Below are 21,512 nucleotides of genomic sequence, written 5' to 3' on the forward strand. Positions count from 1 at the left end.
CAAATTGATCCTAACAGCAGAACATCTGGGAATGACTGGTCACTATGACACACACTGACCACCAGGGGGAAGATGCTCAATGCAGGAGCTGTCCGCCAGTGGTCAGTGCGCTCCCACAGGGGTAGCTCTGCTCAGCCACAAGCCAGGCTGATGGCTGCCAGCACAGTGGTGGTGGCGGGAGCCTCTTCTGCCTCCTCAGCAGCACTAAGGATGTCCGACTGTAGCTTAGGCCTGCTCCCTGATAGTAAGTGGACATCCCCTGAGTGCTCCCAGGATGCCAGAGGGATGTCTGATTGCCAGCTTAGGCCCAATCCTCCGGGGAATGGGCCTAAGCCAGCAGGTGGTCATCCCCCGAGGGGTCACAGACTGTGAGAGGGCACAGGCCTGGCTGAGGAGCTCCCCCAAGTGCACAAATTTTTGTGCACCAGGCCTCTAGTAAATAATAATCTTAAACGTAAATGGATTAAATGCTCCAATCAAAAGACATAGGGCAGTTTAATAGATAAGAAAACAGGACCCATATATATTTATATTGTCTACAAGAAACTCATCTCATAACAAAGGAATCACACAAATTGAAAGTGAAGGGATGGAAACAGTTTTCAGGCAGATGGAAATGAAAACAAGCTGGGGTAGCAATACTTATATCTGACAAAATATGCCTCAAAGTGAAGCCCATAACAAGAAATAAGGAAGGCCACTTAATAATACTAAAGGGATCAATACAAGAAGAAGATATAACTGTGGTAAACATATATGCACCTAATACAGGAGCACCTGAATAGTTAAAAAAAATGCTGGAAGATATCAAGGGAGACATCCACAGCAATACAATCACAGTAGGAAAATTTAATACCCCATTGACATCACTGGATAAATCTTCTACACAAAAAATCAACAAGGAAATAGCAATCCTAAAGGATTTACTAGATCAGATGGAACTAACAGACATTTTCAGAACATTTTACCCCAAAGTTACGGAATATACATTCTTCTCAAGTGCACATGGGGCATTTTCAAAGTTAGCCTACATATTAGGACACAGGCCAAGTCTCTACAACTTCAAGAAGATTGAAATCATATCAAGCATCTTTGCAGATCACAATGGCATAAAATTACAAATCAACTACAGTAAAAAGGCTAAAAAACAGTCAAACACATGGAGGCTAAATAGCATGTTATTAAACAATGAATGGGATACCAAAGAGATCAAAGAAGAAATAAAAAACATCCTTGAAACAAATGACAATGAAAAGACAACAATCCCAAATTTCTGGGACACAGTGAAAGCAATCCTGAGAGGGAAGTTCATAGCACTACAGAACTACCTCAAAAAATAAGAAAAAGTTGTAATAAGATAGCTAACTCACAATCTAAAGAATTAGAAATAGAGCAACAAGAAAAGCCCAGAGTAAGTAGAAGGAAGAATAAATACCAGAGAGTAAGTAAATGACATAAAGACCCAAAACAAACAAACACACAAACAAAAAAACAATACAAAACATGAATAGAATCAAAAGTTGGTTCTTTGAAAGGATAAACAAGATTAATGAACCTCTAGCCGGGCTCACCAAAAAAGAGAGAGGGCCCAAATTAAAAAAAAAAAAAAAAGAGAGAGAAATGAAAGAGATGAAGTAGCAACCAACCCCACAGAAATACAAAGGATTGTAAAAAATACTACAAACAATTTTATTCTAATAAACTGGATAACCTAGACAAAATGAACATATTCCTAGAAAAACACAATCTTCAAAAACTCAATAAGGAAGAATCAGAAAACCTGTATAGGCCAATAACTACTGATGAAATTGAAGCAGCAATCAAAAAACTTCCAGCAAACAAAAGCTCTGGTCTGGATGGCTTCACAGGGTAGTTTTACCAAACATTCAAATAAGAACTAAAACCTATCCTCCTTAAACTACTCAAAAAAATTCAAGAGGAAGGAACACTGTCAAGCTCTTTCTATGAAGCCAGCATCACCCTAGTACCCAAACCATATAAAAACACTACACAGAAAGATAATTACAGGCCATTATCCCTGATGAACAGATGCTAAAATTCTCAACAAAAATTCTAGCAAATCGGATCCAGCAGTACATCAGAAAGATCATACACCATGACCAAGTAGGATATATTCTGGGACGTAAGGCAGGTACAATATATGCAAATCAATAAATGTGATACAGCACATTAACAGACTGCATGACAAAAATCACATGATCATATCAATTGATGCAGAAAAGGCATTTGACAAAAATCCAACACCCTTTTTTGATAAAAACTCTCAGCAAAGTACGAATAGAGGGATCATACCTCAACATAATAAAGGCCACATATGACAACCCTACAGCCAACATCATACTCAATGGGCAAAAACTAAAACCATTCCCCCTAAGGACAGGAACATGACAGGCACCCACTTTTACCACTCCTGTTCAACATAGAGTACTGGAAGTGCTAGCCATAGCGATCAGACAAGAAGAAATTAAAGGCATCCAAATTGGAAAGAAGAAGTAAAACTCATTATTTGCAGATGGAGGCTAATTCCAGCATGTCATAATAAATGCAAGAAGTTCATCAAAAGGTTGATGGAACTTGAGGCTTCATCAGGGCTGAATCATATCACCTGCTGCTGGAATAGCTGAAAGCATTTCCCCAAACCTGAAAATCTGCATGTTATTGCTGCCTGCTGCCAGACAGCTGAGGGCAGTTCCCCCAATCTGATGGTCCTTTATTGTTTACCGGGCCTTACCTTTGATATGTATATCTGCTTTGCAATAGGGCAAAATGTGGGAATAAAAAGCCCTGGGTGCGGAGATTCGAACAAGTAAGTTACTAAAGCTAAGCTCCATCTGGCTCCCCCTAAAATGCTTTCCAAATTTATATTTAATGTCTAGTTTATTTAATTTACTCGCAGCCCCTTCTCCAGATTCCTGAACCCTAGTATACAGGATAACATCCCGGCAGATGACATGATATTGTACATAAAAAAAACCTTAAAGACTTCATCAAAAACTACTAGATTTAATAAATGAATTTGACAACTTAGCAGATATAAAATTAGCACCCAGAAATCTGTGGCATTTTTATACACCAATAATGAACTCACAGAATGAGAAACTAAAGAAACAATTCCATTTACCACTGCAACAAAAAAAAATTAAGATACCTAAGAATAAACTTAACTAAGGAGGTAAAAGACCTGTACTCAGAAAACTACAGGATGTTGAAAAAAAGATACAGTAAGATATAAACAAATGGAAGAACATAACGTGTTCATAGATTGGTAGAATTAACATCATTAAAATGCCCATACTACCCAAAGCAATCTATAGATTCAATGCAATCCCTATTAAGTTACCAACAGCATATTTCACAGACTAAGAACAAACTCTCCAAAAATTCATCTGGAATAAAAAAAAGACCCTGAATAGCCACAGCAATCCTGAGAAAGAAGAACAAAGTTGGAGAGATCATAATACCAGATATCAAGCTATACTACAAAGCCACTGTAATAAAAACATCCTGATACTGGTGCAAGACCAGACATATAGGCCAATGTAACAGAACCAAGAACCAAGAAATTTACCCAAGCCAGTCTTCTCAATTAATATTTGACAAAGTGGGTAAGAGCGGAGTCAAGACAGTCTCTTCAATAAATGGTGTTGGGAAAATTGGTCAGATACATGCAAATAAATGAAATTAGGCCACCAACTTACACCATACACAAAAATAAACTCAAAATGGATCAAGAACTTAAATGTAAGATGGGGAGCCATAAAAATCCTAGAAGAATCTATTGGTAGCAATTTATCAGACATATCTCGTAGCAATATGTTTACTGATACATCTCCCAGGACAATGGAAACTAAGGAGAAAACAAACAAATGGGACTACATCAAGATAAAAAGCTTCTGTACCTCAAAAGAAACCATCAACAAAATAACAAGAGAGCCCACTGCATGGGAGAACATATTTGACAATATTATATCTGATAAAGGGTTAATCTCCAAAATGTATAGGGAACTTACATAACTTAACAAAAGGAAGATAAATGATACAATCAAAAATGGGCAAAGGACCTAAATAGACATTTCTCAAATGTGGACATACAGAAGGCCAAGAGGCATGTAAAAAAATGCTCAAAATCACTAATCATCAGAGAGATGCAAATCAAAACAACAATGAAGTAGCACCTCACACCTATCAGAATGGCTATCATCAATAAATCAACTAACGACAAGTGCTGGAAAGGATGTGGAGAAAAAGGAACACTCGTGCACTGCTGGTGGGAATGCAGACTAGTGCAGCCTCTGTGGAAAACAGTTTGGAGTTTCCTCAAAAAACTAAAAATGGAACTCCCATTTGGCCAGTAATCTCACTTTTAGGAATATATCCCCAGAAATAAAACAATCAGAAAGAATATATGCACCCCTGTGTTCATAGCAGCACTATTTACAATAGCTAAGATTTGGAAACAGCCAAAGTGCCCATCAGCAGATGAGTGGATTAGAAAACAGTGGTACATCTACACAATGGAATACTAAGCAGCTGTGAAAAAGAAGGAACTCTTACTATTTGCAACAGCATGGATGGAACTGGAGAGCATTATGCTAAGCGACATAAGTTGGTCAGAGGAGGATAAATATCACTTGTTCTCACTCATTTGTGGAATATAATGAAGAACGTAAGCTAATGAACCAAAACAGGAATAGAGATATAGAAGCATAAAACAGACTGTGGAATCTCAGAGGGAAGGCAGAGGAGGGTTGGCTGGGGGGGGGGGGGCAGGGCAGGGAGAGGGTGTGTCGAGATCATCCAAAGAACTTATATGCTTATAAGCCGGGGGGGGGGGGGGGCTGGGGATAATGGGGTGAAGGCCTGGGCTGTGGGGGCCAGGGCAGGCTGGGAGAGGTCAATGGGGGAAAAGGGGATATATATAATTCTTTCAACAATAAAGAATAAAAAAAAAAATGGCAAACTGTATACGTAAGGTGCCTGGCACAGAGCACTGATAATGGCTACCATTTAATGTGGCTTACTGTGAGCCACATACTGTGCTAAATGCTTTATACATTTACAAAGGTAATCTTTACAGCATTCCTATGAAGTAAAAGTTACTTTGGCCCTATTTTATAAATGTGGAAGTAAAGGATAGAGGTGTTAATTAATTTACCCTAACCTGCACAAGGTAAATGGTGAGCGCAGTATTCTAACTGGGGTCCATCTGCTTGGTTAGCTATGGTTGTGTAATAAACTACTCAAATCTCTGTGACTTTAAACAATAACCATTTCATTATCTCTCACGATTTTACGGGTTGACTGAACTGAGCAGGGTGATTCTTTGCCCTGCAAGATGTCAACTCTAAGTGGTAGGGGGAAGTGCAGTGTCTGAGATGGTTCATCACAAGGCTGGCATTCAGTGCTGACTTGTCTGCTGGGAGCTCAGACAGAGCTGTCACCTGGAGAGCCTCAGCTCTCCTCTTTGCGGTGCTGCTTGCATCCTCATCATGTGGATCAGCTTTGATTAGCAGTGCACACTGGACTACAGGAAGGAGTTTTGAAAGAGGACAAGCTCCAACGTGCAGACATGTAAGATGCTCTCAGTTGTACCACACGTTAATGTCTCATTGGCCAAGGCTAGTCACATGGACAAGCCCAGAATCATGGGTCCTGGAAGGCCCATTAAGGCCACTAAAGTAGCAGTCCACTGTAATAGCCATCACCAAATGCACTCTTTTGAGTCCTCCAAACTATCCCGGCTGTGACAAGAACTTGAGTTTCAGACATACAGTCAATTATATATTTAGTAAATTTTTATACTTTTCTGCTTCCAAATATGACATAAAATGTCAATTTTATATAAATGATTTTCAAAAAGATTTCAGTTTTATAAAAGAAAAATTCCTCTCAAAGATTTAAGTTATTTTTATGCATTTAAAAATGCCATTCTGTACTGGGTTTTTTAAGTTATAGTTCATTAGTGAATAAAATAAGGAGAAATATAGTTAGGCTTTATGCCCTATTATTATTCAAATAAAAGTGAATATAAGCAATTTTTTCTTAGAAATATGATTAATTGTGGATTTTTAAGAAGCTTCTTTTTAAAGGAATGGCTTTCATCCCACTATTTCTGTTAAAAATAAGATTTTTATTTCAGATATTATAATTCTATCTTCATTTTATGTAAAATTAAAATAATTTAGTCCTAATGGTATTTATCTAGATAGGTTCCACACAGAACTTTTTGTTTAAAAGTTTTATTTTAGATATATTATTCCATATTTGTATATATATAATTTATTTCCAAACAGAAGTATTTTATCTTAATAACCCAAAATATTTAAACTGTTTCTTCTACTAATACTGAAATTTAGGCAGCTTTAGAAAAAGTGAATAGCTTATAGAAATATATATATAGAAATATATATATATATATATATATATATATATATTTCTTTACTCTTGATTCATTACTTCAAGTTAAATTAGCAAATGATTTAAAGGTAATAAATACCATTTCAAAGTTGTTTGGTGACCAATGCAAACTCTGACAATGTCATAGCTTAATATCAAGACTCTGAGAAACAATATCAGAAGATGATATCTGAACTAAATTATCCCCTTAATGGCTATAGTAATTAAGATTTTTTAAATAAAAAGAAATGAGATCAATATATAAAAGAAGTAATAAAGGAAATCAGTACTTACTTTTTGTGACAACACCTTCTAGTCGGATGATATTTGGGTGGTCAAACTGACCCATGATACTAGCTTCTCTTAGAAAATCTCTTCTTTGCCGATCCATGTGGCCACCTTTCAAAGTTTTGATGGCAACTGGGATCTCCCTTTTCCCTGGTGTCTTCAAACGCCCACTACAGACTTCTCCAAATTCTCCTTAAAATATGAACAAAAGTAGTTATTTGTTTAAACAGAATAGTTATATTCCGGAAGAGATTGAGTTGTTGCGCAGTACCAACTTTTTTTTTAATGCAACAGCTCTCAAGTGTGTCATTTTCACATGGAGAGTTCTTTCTTAAAAATTAAATTTGTAATGACAATATACTTGGTCAGCATCATTTATAATGAATAGCAGAATGCATTTTCATATGTTGTTCCACAGGAACTACCATTAAAGATCCCTGATCTGCTGAGAAATTATGAATAACCCAATAGGCGATGCTAATGTAATTCTATGCAAAAGCAATCACTGCATAATGTTTCCTGTTCCTGTTCTCAATACTGATATATGGGTCAAATATCTGCTCTATTCGGGGAATTCATCAGGCATACATAGTTGAATTGATCCCTCAGGCCATATGCCTTGGCTTCACTGCCATTAGAAATCAATGCTAGGGTCAATTTGTATAGGAACAATTTGAAAAGACCATACTAAACTCAACTATAATAAGTCATTATACAGGGTAACTTGTAAGTCACATGTTTGGAATACAGATACAGTAAGTTCAGCAGACAATGACTCTATTGGAGAGATTAAATAATAGCCAAATACTTATCATGAATTCACCATATATATATATATATATATATATATATATATATATATATATATATCCAGTGCTAGGGTGCTCTGAATTTCAAAGTATATAACTTGGTCTCTGTTCTCAGAAGTTTATAATCTAGTAGGAGAATCTTATAAACGTAAATGAAACAACTTCAGAACATAAGAACCAATCCCTGAAAGTGCTGTATTAAATAAGAACAGTGCGAGCTGGAAGACTTCCCAGAAGAGGTGGAAGTTTTGCTGGACCTTGAATGATGGTTACCATTTGGACATTCAAGAAAAGCAGCAACATTGCAGACAGGGATTTATGAAGGGAGTGAGGGAAGTGAAGACAAAGATTCAAAGATCAAAAATAGGAAAAAGAACGATGTGGACACTGGCAGTAAGGATACAAGGCTGATTAGAGGAGTTACTGTAGGAAAGGCCAGAGGCTTTCACAGTACAACACAATAAATTAGGTAAAGTTTGAAATTCAAGACTTTATATATTTAGGGCCAATTACCTGCATTTACTTAAGAGCGTGATGCTTGATCCTCAGTTCATCCTATATAATAAAAGCGTAATATGCAAATTGATTGAAAGGCAGAACAACCAGTCGCTATGACACACACTGACCACCAGGGGGCAGATGCTCAATGCAGGAGCTGCCCGCTGGGGGTCAGTGAGCTCCCACGGAGCAGCAAGCCCGGCTTCTGACTGGGGAGCACAGCAGTGGTGGCAGGAGCCTCTCCCGCCTCTGCTGCAGGAGGGTGGTAAGGAGTGAGGGGTCCCGGACTGCAAGAACCCTGGACTGTGAGAGGGATGTCTGAGAGGGATTGGGCCTAAGCCAGCAGGTGGGCATACCCAGAAGGGTCCCGGACTGCGAGAAGGCGCAGGCTGAGCTGAGGCCCCCCCCCACCCCCCGCCCCTGCCCCCTGGGGCACAAATATCGTGCACCAGGCCCCTAGTTGATATATAAAGTGAAAATAATAATAAAACCTTCCATATGTCTATAATGTCCCTTCCCTAAAGGATGTGGGAAAGATAAAAAGTGATAATATATATAAAAGTGCTTCACAACTATGAAGTGCTATTCATGTGCCTTAGGTTATACAAATCTTTGGAAGGGTGAAAGGAATGCCTATCTTCAGTTGGTTTATTACCTGGAAGGTCTGGCCTATAGTTTTATGCAGTGTAAGTTGAAGTTTGACTGTCTAACAAATTAAACTTTTGTAGTACTATAGATTTTGATTATCCAAATTTTGTTTAGACCACTTCATTGCAGTCAACTAAGTTTTGACTATACATGAAAATTAACTACCTTTTGGTGTAGATACTCATATACATATAAGCCTCATTGGAGGATATGGGTTTTTTTTTTTATTTTAGAGAGAGAGAAGGGAGAGAGAGAGAGAGAAACATTGATTGGCTGCCTCTCTAACATGCCTTGACTGGGGACTGATCCCATAACCTAGGTATATGCCTTGACTGGATTATTGAACCGGCAACCTTTTTGGTGCACCCAATGCTTCAAGCCACCTAGCCATGGTGATACTTATAATTTTTAAGTGAAAACAAAACAAAACAAAACAAAACAAAAAACTAGGAAGGAAACAGACCAAAACTTTGCTTACTAAATTATGTATAAACTCATCCATTAGAAATAGAAAGCAGTCTAATAAGAGAGTGTGTTTTCTATATATTAAACAAACAAACAAACAAGCAAACAAAAAACACTGACTAGATAGAATGTGGTCTTTAATTTCAGTGTATATGATTTTACAAATCTTGTATCATTTAACATTAAACCAGATTAATCTTTTTTTTTTTTTTACTTATGGTACTTTCAATTGGTATGTTCACAGGAAATGAAGCATAGCATTTGATTTTTTTAAAAAATATATTTTATTGATTTTTTACAGAGAGGAAGGGAGAGAGAGAGTTAGAAAGATCGATGAGAGAGAAACATCGATCAGCTGCCTCCTGCACATCTCCCACTGGGGATATGCCCGCAACCCAGGCACATGCCCTTGACCGGAATCGAACCTGGGACCCTTCAGTCCACAGGCTGACGCTCTATCCACTGAGCCAAACTGGTTTCGGCAGCATTTGATTTTTTTTAAATCCTCAACTGAGAATATTTTTTTATTGATTTTCTCAGGGAGAGAAGAAGGGGAGAAAAGGAGAGAGAGAGAGAGAGAGAGAGAGAGAGAGAGAGAGAGAGAGAGATATGAGAGAAAAATCAATCAGGTGCCTCCTGTACATGCCCCAACCAGGAATCAAACCTGCAACCATTTTAGTGTATGGGACTACACTCAACCAACTGAGCCACCTGACCAATCTTTCATCTTTATTTGTAATAATGTTTTCAATTTTTAAAAGATTTTTCTCTTGGATATAAAAAATGGCAACTGATAAAAATTTTCAACATTTTTCTATTAAGGCTCTGAACATTGAGAGAAAAAAAATGTGCATATGTTGAAGTTAATGCCCAATGCATCCGGGTCTACTAAGATCCTTGACATTTCTTCTCAAATCACTCTAGTTTGTTGTAATACATACCTAGAACAAAACAAACGTTTTTCTTCTCTTTTTCTTCCATATTGCCTTAATAAATCTGTTAGTACATAGAAAGATTCAGCAGGATTTAAAAACTCTTCACCTCTTAGGACCTCACAATCCAATTGATTTTCTGTTAACTTTTCATAGTAATTCAAATAAAATGTTAGGTATAGTGAAACAAATAGAGAACCCTCTGTTGGTATTTTATCAAGACAGGCAGAGTGGTCATTTTCTTTGGTTTTCTGTTGTCTGAAATTCATGTATCTTATTAACACCAGGCAGGTGTTTTCTTTATGTAAAGCTTTTCATGATAAAGCTGTTATCACACTTATTTCAGTGACACTAAATCTGGTTGCCCAATTAACGATCTGAGACTTCTAGTGCATTTTTAAGGCAAAGTCCAACAAATTCAGTCACAGGATGTATTAAAATCCCTATCCACGGTAGGCCAGGAAGTATCAGGCATATCAGGCAGAGAGGAAAAAATATTTTAGATTAAATGTATACTTCCAGATGGTGCCAAAGACTGATCTATTATATGATTGTCCTGCACTAAGAGAAGAATTATAAGAAATAACTCCTCAATAAGATCTCCTAACATTTATGTATACTGGTTAACTCATTAACTCACTTACTATCGGAATGTGGTGTTAATTACTTTTTATTTTATTTTCCAAGACCTTGTCACCATCACTATTAACAAAGGTAAATCACTTATACAGTGCTCATCACAAGCAAGATCTAAAAACTAAATATATATATTTTAATCTCAACAACAAACCTCTGAGGTGGGTACCATTATTATCCTCACTTTACAGATGAGGAAGCTGAGGCACATGAACTAAATAACTTGTCCACAGTGGTAGAGGTATAATTTGAACCCAGACAGTCCGGCTCCAGAGTCCTTGTCTATCACCACTATTCTCTGCTGTCTGAGGTGTTTATCATTGTTAATTTTCTTGTTTTGGTATGTTAAATTTCCAATTGGTAACAATGGTGTCTTTAAACCAACTATTGTATAACATTCAAGCACGTCGATGTATATGCAGAGGGCACGGAGTGATAAAACCATATATTAGACATTTTTCACTATAAAATAAAAGTGGAGACCTAGCTCAAATATGTTGTCTATTAGATGGTCTGGGGAAAAAAATCACTGCAGTCTATCTAGTTTCAAGTGAGCAAAGAACATTATATCTAGGATCATTGATCTTCTGCCACTGACAGCCCACTCACTGACTAACAACCCCGGTATCTCCCTGGATGGTGGCAAACCTTTTTGGACAAGCAATTTTGTTGTATAACATGTAGAGTCATAGTAAAATATCAACTAGTATTGGGTTTTCCAGATAAAGCCTATATAATCGAACTAAAAGTGTGGGCGGATGGGGGCAATGAGGGACGACCCTTGTGGAGAACTACCACACCACGATCCCCTGGAGGCTTTCCACAATTGTGCTCCCCATGTTCTAAGGTTCTGGTTTTCCACCACCTCCAACCCCTTGAGAGTCACTGAAGCAAAGAGCCTCGCTCTTGATGGTTTTTAAAAACATGCCTCCCAGGTGTAATGGGTGTTTCCTTTTCTTCACACTTGCTGCTTCCCTCCTGTGGGAATGCTGCCCACAAGTTTCCTCCTCCCTCTCTTGCCTCCACCCTCCTTCGCCCTTCTCATTAAAGGCTACGGTTTGAGGTCCCTCTTGCAGAAAACCTTCTCTGATCAACCCATGATTTAATCTCTCAGTACCAGCAGGTCCCTCCAAATGAGAAAGAAAAAAATAGATGCTCTACAGTCAGAAGCTGGCCTTGCTCGCCTCTCAGACATCACACCCACCTTCGCAAGGTTACTCTGAGACCATGATGAAATGAGACGGAGCAAGGCCACTGCGTAATTCTGCCTGAGCACAAAGGCAAGGTCACAGTGCCAAAGTACTAAACAGTCCCTCCTCTCTTGGCTAAAATGAGTAACTGCGAATTCTTTGCCAAGTATAACCTCCTCCTTATTTTAATGTCTCTTCCTCTAGATAGGATTAATTAAGATACCAGATACTGTGGTTAAAGTCTTAAAATTAAGGCCCAGTATTACATGCTGCTTTCATATCTAGGGAAAACTAGCAGGGTCTCAAATGGCCTTATAGCGCTAAGGGGAGCAAACATATTAAGAACAGTATGCTATATACGCCAGGTCCCTTGAAACATATGCTGTGCAGATGTTTCTATCCTGCAGCTACTGTGTCAAGCAGCAAGGATGGACCGGCTTCCAGCACCACAGATTCTCCTTCTCCCTACTCTGCTCCCCAGATAAGATCCTCTAGCCAGACAACCCTCCTTATCAAAGTGATTGGATACAGTTCATCCTTTCCCCTCAGCAGTAGTAGGTTTTACTTTCCTGCCTGCCTGTGGAATGATTCCAACAGGCCAATCACATCCTCCTAAGGGAACAAGGGTACCTCATCCTCTTGATACTATAAAGCTTGCCTTCCATAGCTCCTGGTTGTTCCCAAGTGCAACCCATGTGTGGCCCTCTGTGGTGTCCTCCCCCTGGGCTGAGAGTGTATGTAATTAATAAATATGTCAATCTCATCTGTCTAATGTAGGGTGCTGTGCTCTCATCCATCTGATACCCTTATGATGAGAATCCTTCCTTTACCAATAGGTAAGGGGCAAGGAAATGAGGGGAAATGAAAACAGAGGCAATGAAAATAGATACATGATTACAGAATTGCCTTTGCTTTCTAATAGCATTTAATCTAGAGCAAACTCCTGCTTCCTAGACACTCTCCCAAATCACCCAACCAAAGCCCAAATCCTACAAAGGTTTCATCTGACACACACGATCATTCCCCATTCTGTATGATTTCCTGGCTGAACCCAGCTTCTTAAACTATAGTGTGTTCCTGGGATCTTCGGCTTGAGAGTATGAGCATAACATACAGGGTGGGGCAAAAGTAGGTTTATAGTTATATCTACTTTCAAATGCAATTATTAATAAATAAATAATAAAAAAACTGTAGCGAATATAAGAAACAAAGTTTATTCTTCTTTTATTAGAAGTAACCAAGTACAAAACAGGCATATTTTTTCTGAGACACTAAGTCCCTGAGCTAATAACCGTGCGGTGAATGCACGATGAGAAAGTGTTTTATCCAAACAGAGTTCATGACCTTTGTTTGTGGAGCACAGCTCTTCCTCTGAGGCTCGAGGCTCAACACAGGGGCCACACGGATTTTTAGTAATTAATTTATGTGTGCCATGGGATGAGAAAAATTGAAAATCACTGAAGTCATGAAGGCATGGCCTTGACTATCTCTATTTTATGTTGTGCCTAAACATAGAACAACTCTTTAATATTCGTTGCATGAAAGAAATAAATAAATGCAGGGAAAAACCATCAACTCTAGACCCGAAATTGGGAAACCTGTGAGTACAGGTATAGGTTGGAGAATTTTCCAATATGCTAACTTTTTTTTAAATTTTCTTTATGAGCATAGACTTTTTTTTTTATTTATGAGCATAGTCTCATTTGCTTTCCTTTCATTGTGTGCAGTTGAGAGATGCTTCAATATCTTCTGTGTTCATTTCTTTAAAAAAAAACTTAACTATGCACAACGTATTTTCCTTCCTGAGTGTAAAGGCAACAAGCAAAATATTTTTAAGTATCATGTAAAGAAAAAGTTAAAAAATGAGATATAGTAGAAAAATGTATAACAGATTTTTAATTCAGTACTATCGGGATCTATTTGTCTCTTGAGGTATTAAGGCAAATTCCATCATTATTAATGTTATCAGAAGGGTCACACACCCAATTTTACTCACTCTCTGTCATTCAAGGATGAAATACCAGAATCCTTATGACTAATTCTGTCTGATTTCTTCCTGATGCATAGCATACCTTCTACAAATGAAAGAGAACAATGTTTTTTAGAGAACTTATAATCTCACATCTTTTGAAATGATATTTGAATGCTTCTGATTCAACTTCACAGAAAGCTTTAACATGATGCAGGATTTCTCATGTTTAACAAGGCTTGTCAGTAGGAGGATTAGACTAAGAGCTAAAAGAGGAGAGGATCTTAGAGGTTAGGGCTTCTATTTCTAGCTTCATTACTATTTTGTTTTGTGGCATTAGAGCAGTGGTTCTCAACCTTGGCTGCACATTAGTATCACCTGGGAATCTTTTTAAAATCCTGATTTCTGGGCCTCATCCTCCGGAAATTCTGTTTTTCTGTTACTAATGTGCAGCCAAGGTTGAGAACCAGTGCATTAGAGGAAGTCATAGTACGTTTCCCTGCTTTAGTATCATAGTGGGTGAGTTAAATACTGTACCCACCACCCACCTATTTCTTAAGAGATAAAGATTAATGAGCCCACGCCATCTTGAAGGGGAGAGCGGCTTCTTCTAGGAACTCTTCAGCACCACTACCCAGACTGGCCTTGGACCCTGCAGCCCCTCAGCCAAAATCCTGCTGCCCTACCCGCAGACATCCACCTCCAAGGGTACACAGCTCCCACAGCAGTATATGCAACTTCCCTCTCTTCAGCTGCCGACTTCCGGACACCTCAGTTGTGCCTTCCATGGTGCAGGCTTTGTGAGCCTACCACCCCACAGGCTGCTCTTGGGTGCTGCTGTGAGCCCCTGCTGGGTGCGCTCTTATCCAAATAAGGTACATGGCCCTGGCAGTAGAAAATCTGAATTCCCCCTTCTGGCTGCCTGCTCACAGACACTGTGGTTGCGCGGCTTCAGCATAAGGGCCCTCTCAGTGCATGCGTGTGCCACTCTGGCAAAGGGCCCCCGCTGTCTCTGGGAGCCGCCACTGGGCACGTGCGAATCCAACCAAGGACGCAAGGCCCCAGCAGCAAAAACTGAGTCTTTGCACGCCACAACGGCTGACCTCTGGACACCACAGTCATGCTTTTACGGTGCATAGGCATCCTGAGCCCACCACTCCAAAGGTGGCTCTTGGGTGCCTCTATGAGCCCCCACTCGGTGTGCTTATACCCAAACAAGGGTGCACAGCCCTGGAAGTAGAAATTCAGACTTCCCCCTTCCCAGCTGCTGACCGACAGACACTGTGGTCATGTGGTTTCAGCACGCAGGCCTGCTGAGGCCACTGCCCCAGTAGGTGAACCCTGGGTGCCTCTGTTAGCTGCCATTCAGTGCACTCGTATCCAACCAAGGACGCAAGGCCCTGGCAGCAGAAGCTCGGACTTCCCCCTCCTTGGCTACTGACCTCCAATCACTGTAGTTGCACCGATCCAGCACACAAGTCTCCTGAGCCCACTGCCCCAGCAGGTGGCCCCTGGGTGCTACTCTGAGCTGCCACAAGGCACAACCCTGGCTGCTAGGATCCAGTCCCTGTGGTAGCACCACTCCGGTGTGTGGGCCCCACGAGCTCATTGCCCCAGCCTACAGCTCCTGGGTCCCTCTGTGAGCTGCCACTGGCTGGGCATGTGCCTCTCCAACCAAGGGTGCATGGCTCCCTCAGCAGAAACTGGGACATTCCCCTCCTGGCTACCTACCTCTGGACAGCATGGTGAGTTACTGAGGACTTGCCTCCCTGGACAAGGTCACATTGTTTCAGCCACAGTCTCCAAGATTCCCAATTCCCCAGCTGCTTGATCCCGAACCCCCTCATGATTCAGAGAGGAAAATCACTTTGGCAAGAGTCCCACTGCCTCAACCCCAGACTATGAGACACCTGCTCCCACTGTCATGGGCTCTGGTTACCTTCATAGTGAGTTGCAGAGTGACGCTAATCCAGCAAGAGTCACACTACACCAGCCAAAGTCACCCTACCTGAAACTCAGGCCCTGAGACTCCTTCCTCACAGGCTGTGGACTCTGGGAACTTACAGTGAGCACATACCAGTGATACCTCAGACAGCCTTTTCCACCTGAGCTGGAACCACGATCACATCCAAAACAGCTTGCACAGTGAAGCTGGGGGTGAGTCACATTGCCAATCTGAGACAAGACTTTGTCCATGAATAAGAAACTAATATTAAAGATCCAACTACATCAAGAGAACCCAAATAGCTCAAGTAGGGAGCTCCATTACATAATCAAGCCCAGGCGACCTGAGAGATTGCACCAGTAGTACCACCTCCAAAAGAACCTGGGTAACAATGCAGTTGGATCTAGGACACAGAAACAATTAAAATGTTACAGCAAAAAAGGGGAGACAAAAAAAAATCCCCAAAAGAAAGAAAAAGAGGATCACCAGAAAGGGAATTGAATGAAATGGAGGCAAATAACATGTCAGAGAAAGAATTCAGAGTAATGGTTATGAGGATGCTCAAATGGCTGGATGACAAATACACACAACTCAAGGAGAATTACAATGAGCTGAATGAGAATGTCAACAACATGTAAAGGAACCAAGAAGGAAATGAAGAATGACATAGCTGCAATAAAGAGCACAATGGAAGGTTTGAGCAGTAGATCTGAATCAGCAAATTAGAAGACAAGGTAGTAAAAAACACACAATTACAGCGACAACTGGAAAGAAAACTTAAAAAGCAGGAGGAGAGCCTAAGGGAGCTTTGGGACAACACAAAACAAAACAACATCGGCATAATAGGGGTACCAGAGGGAGAGGAAGAGAAGCAATAAATAGAAAACCTGTTTGAAGAAATAATGACAGAAAACTTCTTGATGTTGGCAAGAAAAAACCCCACACAAGTCCAAGAAGCACACAGAGTCCCAAACAAGATGAACCCCAAAAGACCAACAACAAGACACATCATAATTAAATTGGCAAACTTCAACAACAAAGTTAGAATCTTAAAGGATGCTAGAGAGAGACAGAAAGTTACCTACAAGGGAATTCCCATTAGAATATCAACTGATTTCTCAACACAAACACACCAAGCCATAAGAGAATGGGATGAAATATACAAAGTGATGCAAAGCAAGGGACTGAATCCAAGAATACTATACCCAGCAAGGCTATCATTCAAAATTGAAGGTGGAATCAGGAGCTTCACAGACAAAAAAGGGCTAAGAGAGTTTATTACCACCAAGCCAGAAATGCAAGAAGTGCTAATGGGACAGCTGTAAAAAGAAGAAACAGAAAGTCGAGAAGGAACACAAATAATAAAAAATAAAAATGGCAACAAACAAGTACTTATCAATAATAACCTTAAACGTAAATGGATTAAATGCACCTATCAAAAGACATAGGGTAGCTGAATGGATAAGAAAACATGATCCATATATTTGCTGTCTGCAAGAGACCCACCTCAGAACAAAGGACTCACACAGACTGATAGTGAAGGGTTAGAAATTTTTTTTCCAGATACATGGACATAAGAAAGAAGCTGGGGTTGCAATACTTATATCTAACAAAATAGACATCAAAGTAAAGGCAATAACAAGAGGTAAGGAAGGCCACTTCATAATACTAAAGGGAGCAATTCAATAAGAGGATATAACTCTGATAAACATATATGCACCCAATACAGAAGCCCCCAAATACATAAAACAACTTTGGAAGATATCAAGGGAGAGATCAACAGCAATACAGTCATAGTAGAAGACTTTAATACCCCATTAACACTACTGGAGAAATACTCTAGACAAAAAATCAGCAAAGAAACAGCAATCCTAAATGACTCACTAGATCAGATGGACTTAATTAACATCTTCAGAACATTTTACCCCAAAGCTACAGAATATACATTCTTCTCAAGTGCACATGGGACATTTTCAAAGATAGACCACATATTAGGACACAGGCAAATTCTCTTCAAATTCAAGAATATAGAAATTATAACAAGCATCTTCTCAGATCAATGGCATAAAATTAGAAATTAACTACAATAAAAAATCAAACACCTGAAGGCTAAATAGCACGCTATTAAACAATGATCAGTTCACCAAAGAGATCATAGAAGAAATAAAAAGCATCCTGGAAACAAATGACAATGAAAACACAACAATCCAAATCTATGGGACACAATGCAAGCAGCCCTGAGAGGGAAGTTCATAGCTCTACAGGACTACCTCAAAAAACAAGAAAAAATGGTAATAAATTGTCTAACCTTGCAACTTAAAGAATTAGAAAGAGAGCAACAAGAAAAGCTCACATTAACCAGAAGAAAGAAAATAACAAAGATCAGAGCAGAAATAAATGACATAGAGAACAAAACAAACAAACAAACAAAAACAACAACAAAAAAACAATACAAAAGATCAATGAAACCAAGAACTGGCTCTTGGAAAGGACAAACAAGATTGATGAACCTCTAGCCAGGTTCACCAAGACACAAGGAGAGAGGACCCAAATAAACAAAATAAGAAATGAAAGAGATGATATAACAAATGACTTCACAGATATACAAAGCATTGTAAAAAAATACAACAAACAACTCTACTCCAACACTCTGGACAACCTCGATGAAATGGACATATTCCTAGAAAAATACAATCTTCAAAAACTCAATCAGGAAGAATAAAAAAAAAACCTGAATAGGCTGATAACTACTGATGAAATTGAAACAGTAATCAAAAAAGCTCCCATCAAACAAAAGCCCTGGACCGGATGGCGTTACAGGGGAGTTTTACCAAACATTCAAAGAAGAACTGAAACCAATCCTTCTCAGACTATTCCAAATAAATCAAGAGGAAGGCACACTTCCAAGCTATTTCTATGAATCCAGCATTACCCTAATCCAAAAACCAGATAAAGACACTACAAAGAAAGGGAATTACAGGCCAATATCCCTGATGAACACAGATGCTAAAATCCTCAACAAAATTATAGCAAACCGGATCCAGCATTACATTAGAAATATCATACACCATGACCAAGTGGGATTTATTCCAGGGATGCAAGGCTGATACAATATCTGCAAATAAATAAGTGTGATACATTACATAAACAAATCCAGAGACAAAAATCATATAATCATATCAATTGATGCAAAAAAGGCATTTGACAAAGTCCAACACCCTTTTCTGATAAAAACACTCAGCAAAGTGGGATTAGAGGGATCATACCTCAACATAATAAAAGCCATATATGACAAACCTACAGCCAACATCATACTCAATGGGCAAAAACTAAAACCATTCCCCCTATGAACAGGAAGAAGACAAGGATGCCCACTCTCACCACTCCTGTTCGACATAGTACTGGAAGTATTAGCCACAGCAATCAGACAAGAAGAAGAAATGAAAGGTATCCAAATTGGAAAAGAAGAAGTAAAATTATCCTTATTCACAGATGACATGATACTGTACATAGAAAACCCTAAAGACTTCATCAAAAAATTATTCGATTTAATAAATGAATTTGACAATGTAGGAGGATACAAAATTAATGTCAAGAAATCTATAACATTTTTATACACCAATAGTGAACTTACAGAAAGAGAGATTAAAAAAAAATCCCATTTACCATTGCACCAAAAAATTAAGATACCTAGGAATAAACTTAACTAAGGAGGTAAAAGACCTGTACTCAGAAAATTACAGGACACTGAAAAAGGAGATAGAGGAAGACATAAACAGATGGAAGAACATACCATGTTCATGGATTGTTAGAATCAACATAATTAAAATGTCCATACTACCCAAAGCACTCTATAGATTCAATTCCCTCCCTATTAAAATACCAACGGCATATTTCACAGACCTAGAATGAACTCTCCAAAAATTCATCTGGATTAAAAAAAGACCCCAAATAGCTGCAGCAATCCTGAGAAAGAAGAACAAAGTAGGAGGGATCTCAATACCAGATATCAGGCTGTATTACAAAGCCACTGTTCTCAAAACTGCCTGGTACTGGCACAAGAACAGACATATAGATCAATGGAATAGAATAGAAAACCCAGAAATCGATCCAAACTACTATGCTCAATTAATATTTGACAAAGGAGGCAAGAACATACAATGGAGTTAAAACAGTCTCTTCAATAAATGGTGTTGGGAAAATTGGACAGCTACATGCAAAAAAAAAAAAAAAAAAAAAAAAGAAAGAAAATGAAACTAGACCACCAACTTACACCTTACACAAAAATAAACTCAAAATGGATAAAGGACTTCAACATAAGACGGGAAACCATAAAAATCCTAGAGTAATTTACAGGCAGCAAAATAGCAGGCCTATGCCAAAGTAATTATCTTCACCAATACAGCTCCTAGGGCAATGGAAACTAAAGAGAAAGTAAACAAAGGGGACTACATAAAAATAAAAAGCTTCTTCACAGCAAAAGAAACCATCAACAAAACAACAAGAATTCCCATTGCATGGGAGAACATATTTCTCCATTGTTATCACCAATAAGGGTTTAATCTCCAACATTTACAGGGAACTCATACAACTTAACAAAAGGAAGATAAACAACCCAATCCAAAAACGGACAAGGGACCTAAATAGATACTTTTTGAAAGAGAACATACTAGTAAGGAAGGCCAAGAGACATGAAAACATGCCCAAAGTCACTAATCATCAGAGAGATGCAAATTAAAACAACAATGAGAAACCATCTCACACCTGTCAGAATGGCTATCATCAACAAATCAACAAACGACAAGTGTTGGAAAGGATGCAAGAAAAAGGAACCCTCCTGCATTGCTGGTGGGAATGCAGACTGGTGCAGCCACTGTGGAGAACAGTATGGAGTTTCCTCAAAAAACTAAAAATGGAACTCTCATTTGACCCAGTGATCCCACTTCTAGGAATATATCCCAAAAACCTATAAACACCAATCAGAAAGGATATATGCACCCCTATGTTCATAGCAGCACAATTCACCATAGCTAAGATGTGGAAACAGCATAAGTGCCCATCAGCAGATGAGTGCATTAAAAAACTGTGGTATTTCTACACAACAGAATATGATGCTACTGTAAAAAGGAAGGATCTCCTACCATTTGCAACAGTATGGGTGGAGCTGGAGAGCATTATGCTAAGCAAAATAAGTCAGTTAGAGAGAAAAATATCACATGATCTCACACATTTGTGGATTATAATGAACAACATAAACTGATGAACAAAAATAAATCCAGAGACAGAGAAGCATTGATCAGATGCTCAAACCTCAGAGGGAAGGTAAGGGAGGGTAGGGGTAACAGGGAGAGATTAACCAAAGGACTTGTATGCATGCATATAAGCCTAACCAATGGACACAGACACCAGGGGATGAAGGCATGAATAGGGGTGGGGGCAATGGGGGGGGATAAGGACACATAGGTAATACCTTAATAAATAAATAAAAAAGAGATGAAGATTAATGTACATATATTTGCAAAGCTTTTTGAGTCTTAGAAAAGTTTCATGTAACCACGTAACCACTGAGTCATTAACAAATATATTCATACCACAGATCACATGTTAAATATGTAATTTACCCTTCATTTCTAGGTTCTCAACGTCTAGGCTAGGAAGCAGGATTTCTTTAAGACCTGATAATGAGTTTTTAACATCTTTATCAAAAGATGGGTA

General features: G+C 38.9%; 1 protein-coding gene across 1 annotated transcript in view; it reads right to left on the minus strand.

Moving 5' to 3' along the window:
• The window catches only part of EPHA6 (EPH receptor A6), a 968,470-nt gene that overhangs the window by 242,435 nt on the left and 704,523 nt on the right, over positions 1 to 21,512 (minus strand). Inside the window, exon 11 of the mRNA XM_059688042.1 lies at positions 6,712 to 6,897. Within this exon, the coding sequence (XP_059544025.1) occupies positions 6,712 to 6,897 (186 nt within the window). The remainder of the gene's footprint in view (positions 1 to 6,711; positions 6,898 to 21,512) is intronic.

The sequence above is a fragment of the Myotis daubentonii genome, chromosome 3 (assembly GCF_963259705.1).
Source record: "Myotis daubentonii chromosome 3, mMyoDau2.1, whole genome shotgun sequence".
Classification (NCBI taxonomy): Eukaryota; Metazoa; Chordata; class Mammalia; order Chiroptera; family Vespertilionidae; genus Myotis; species Myotis daubentonii.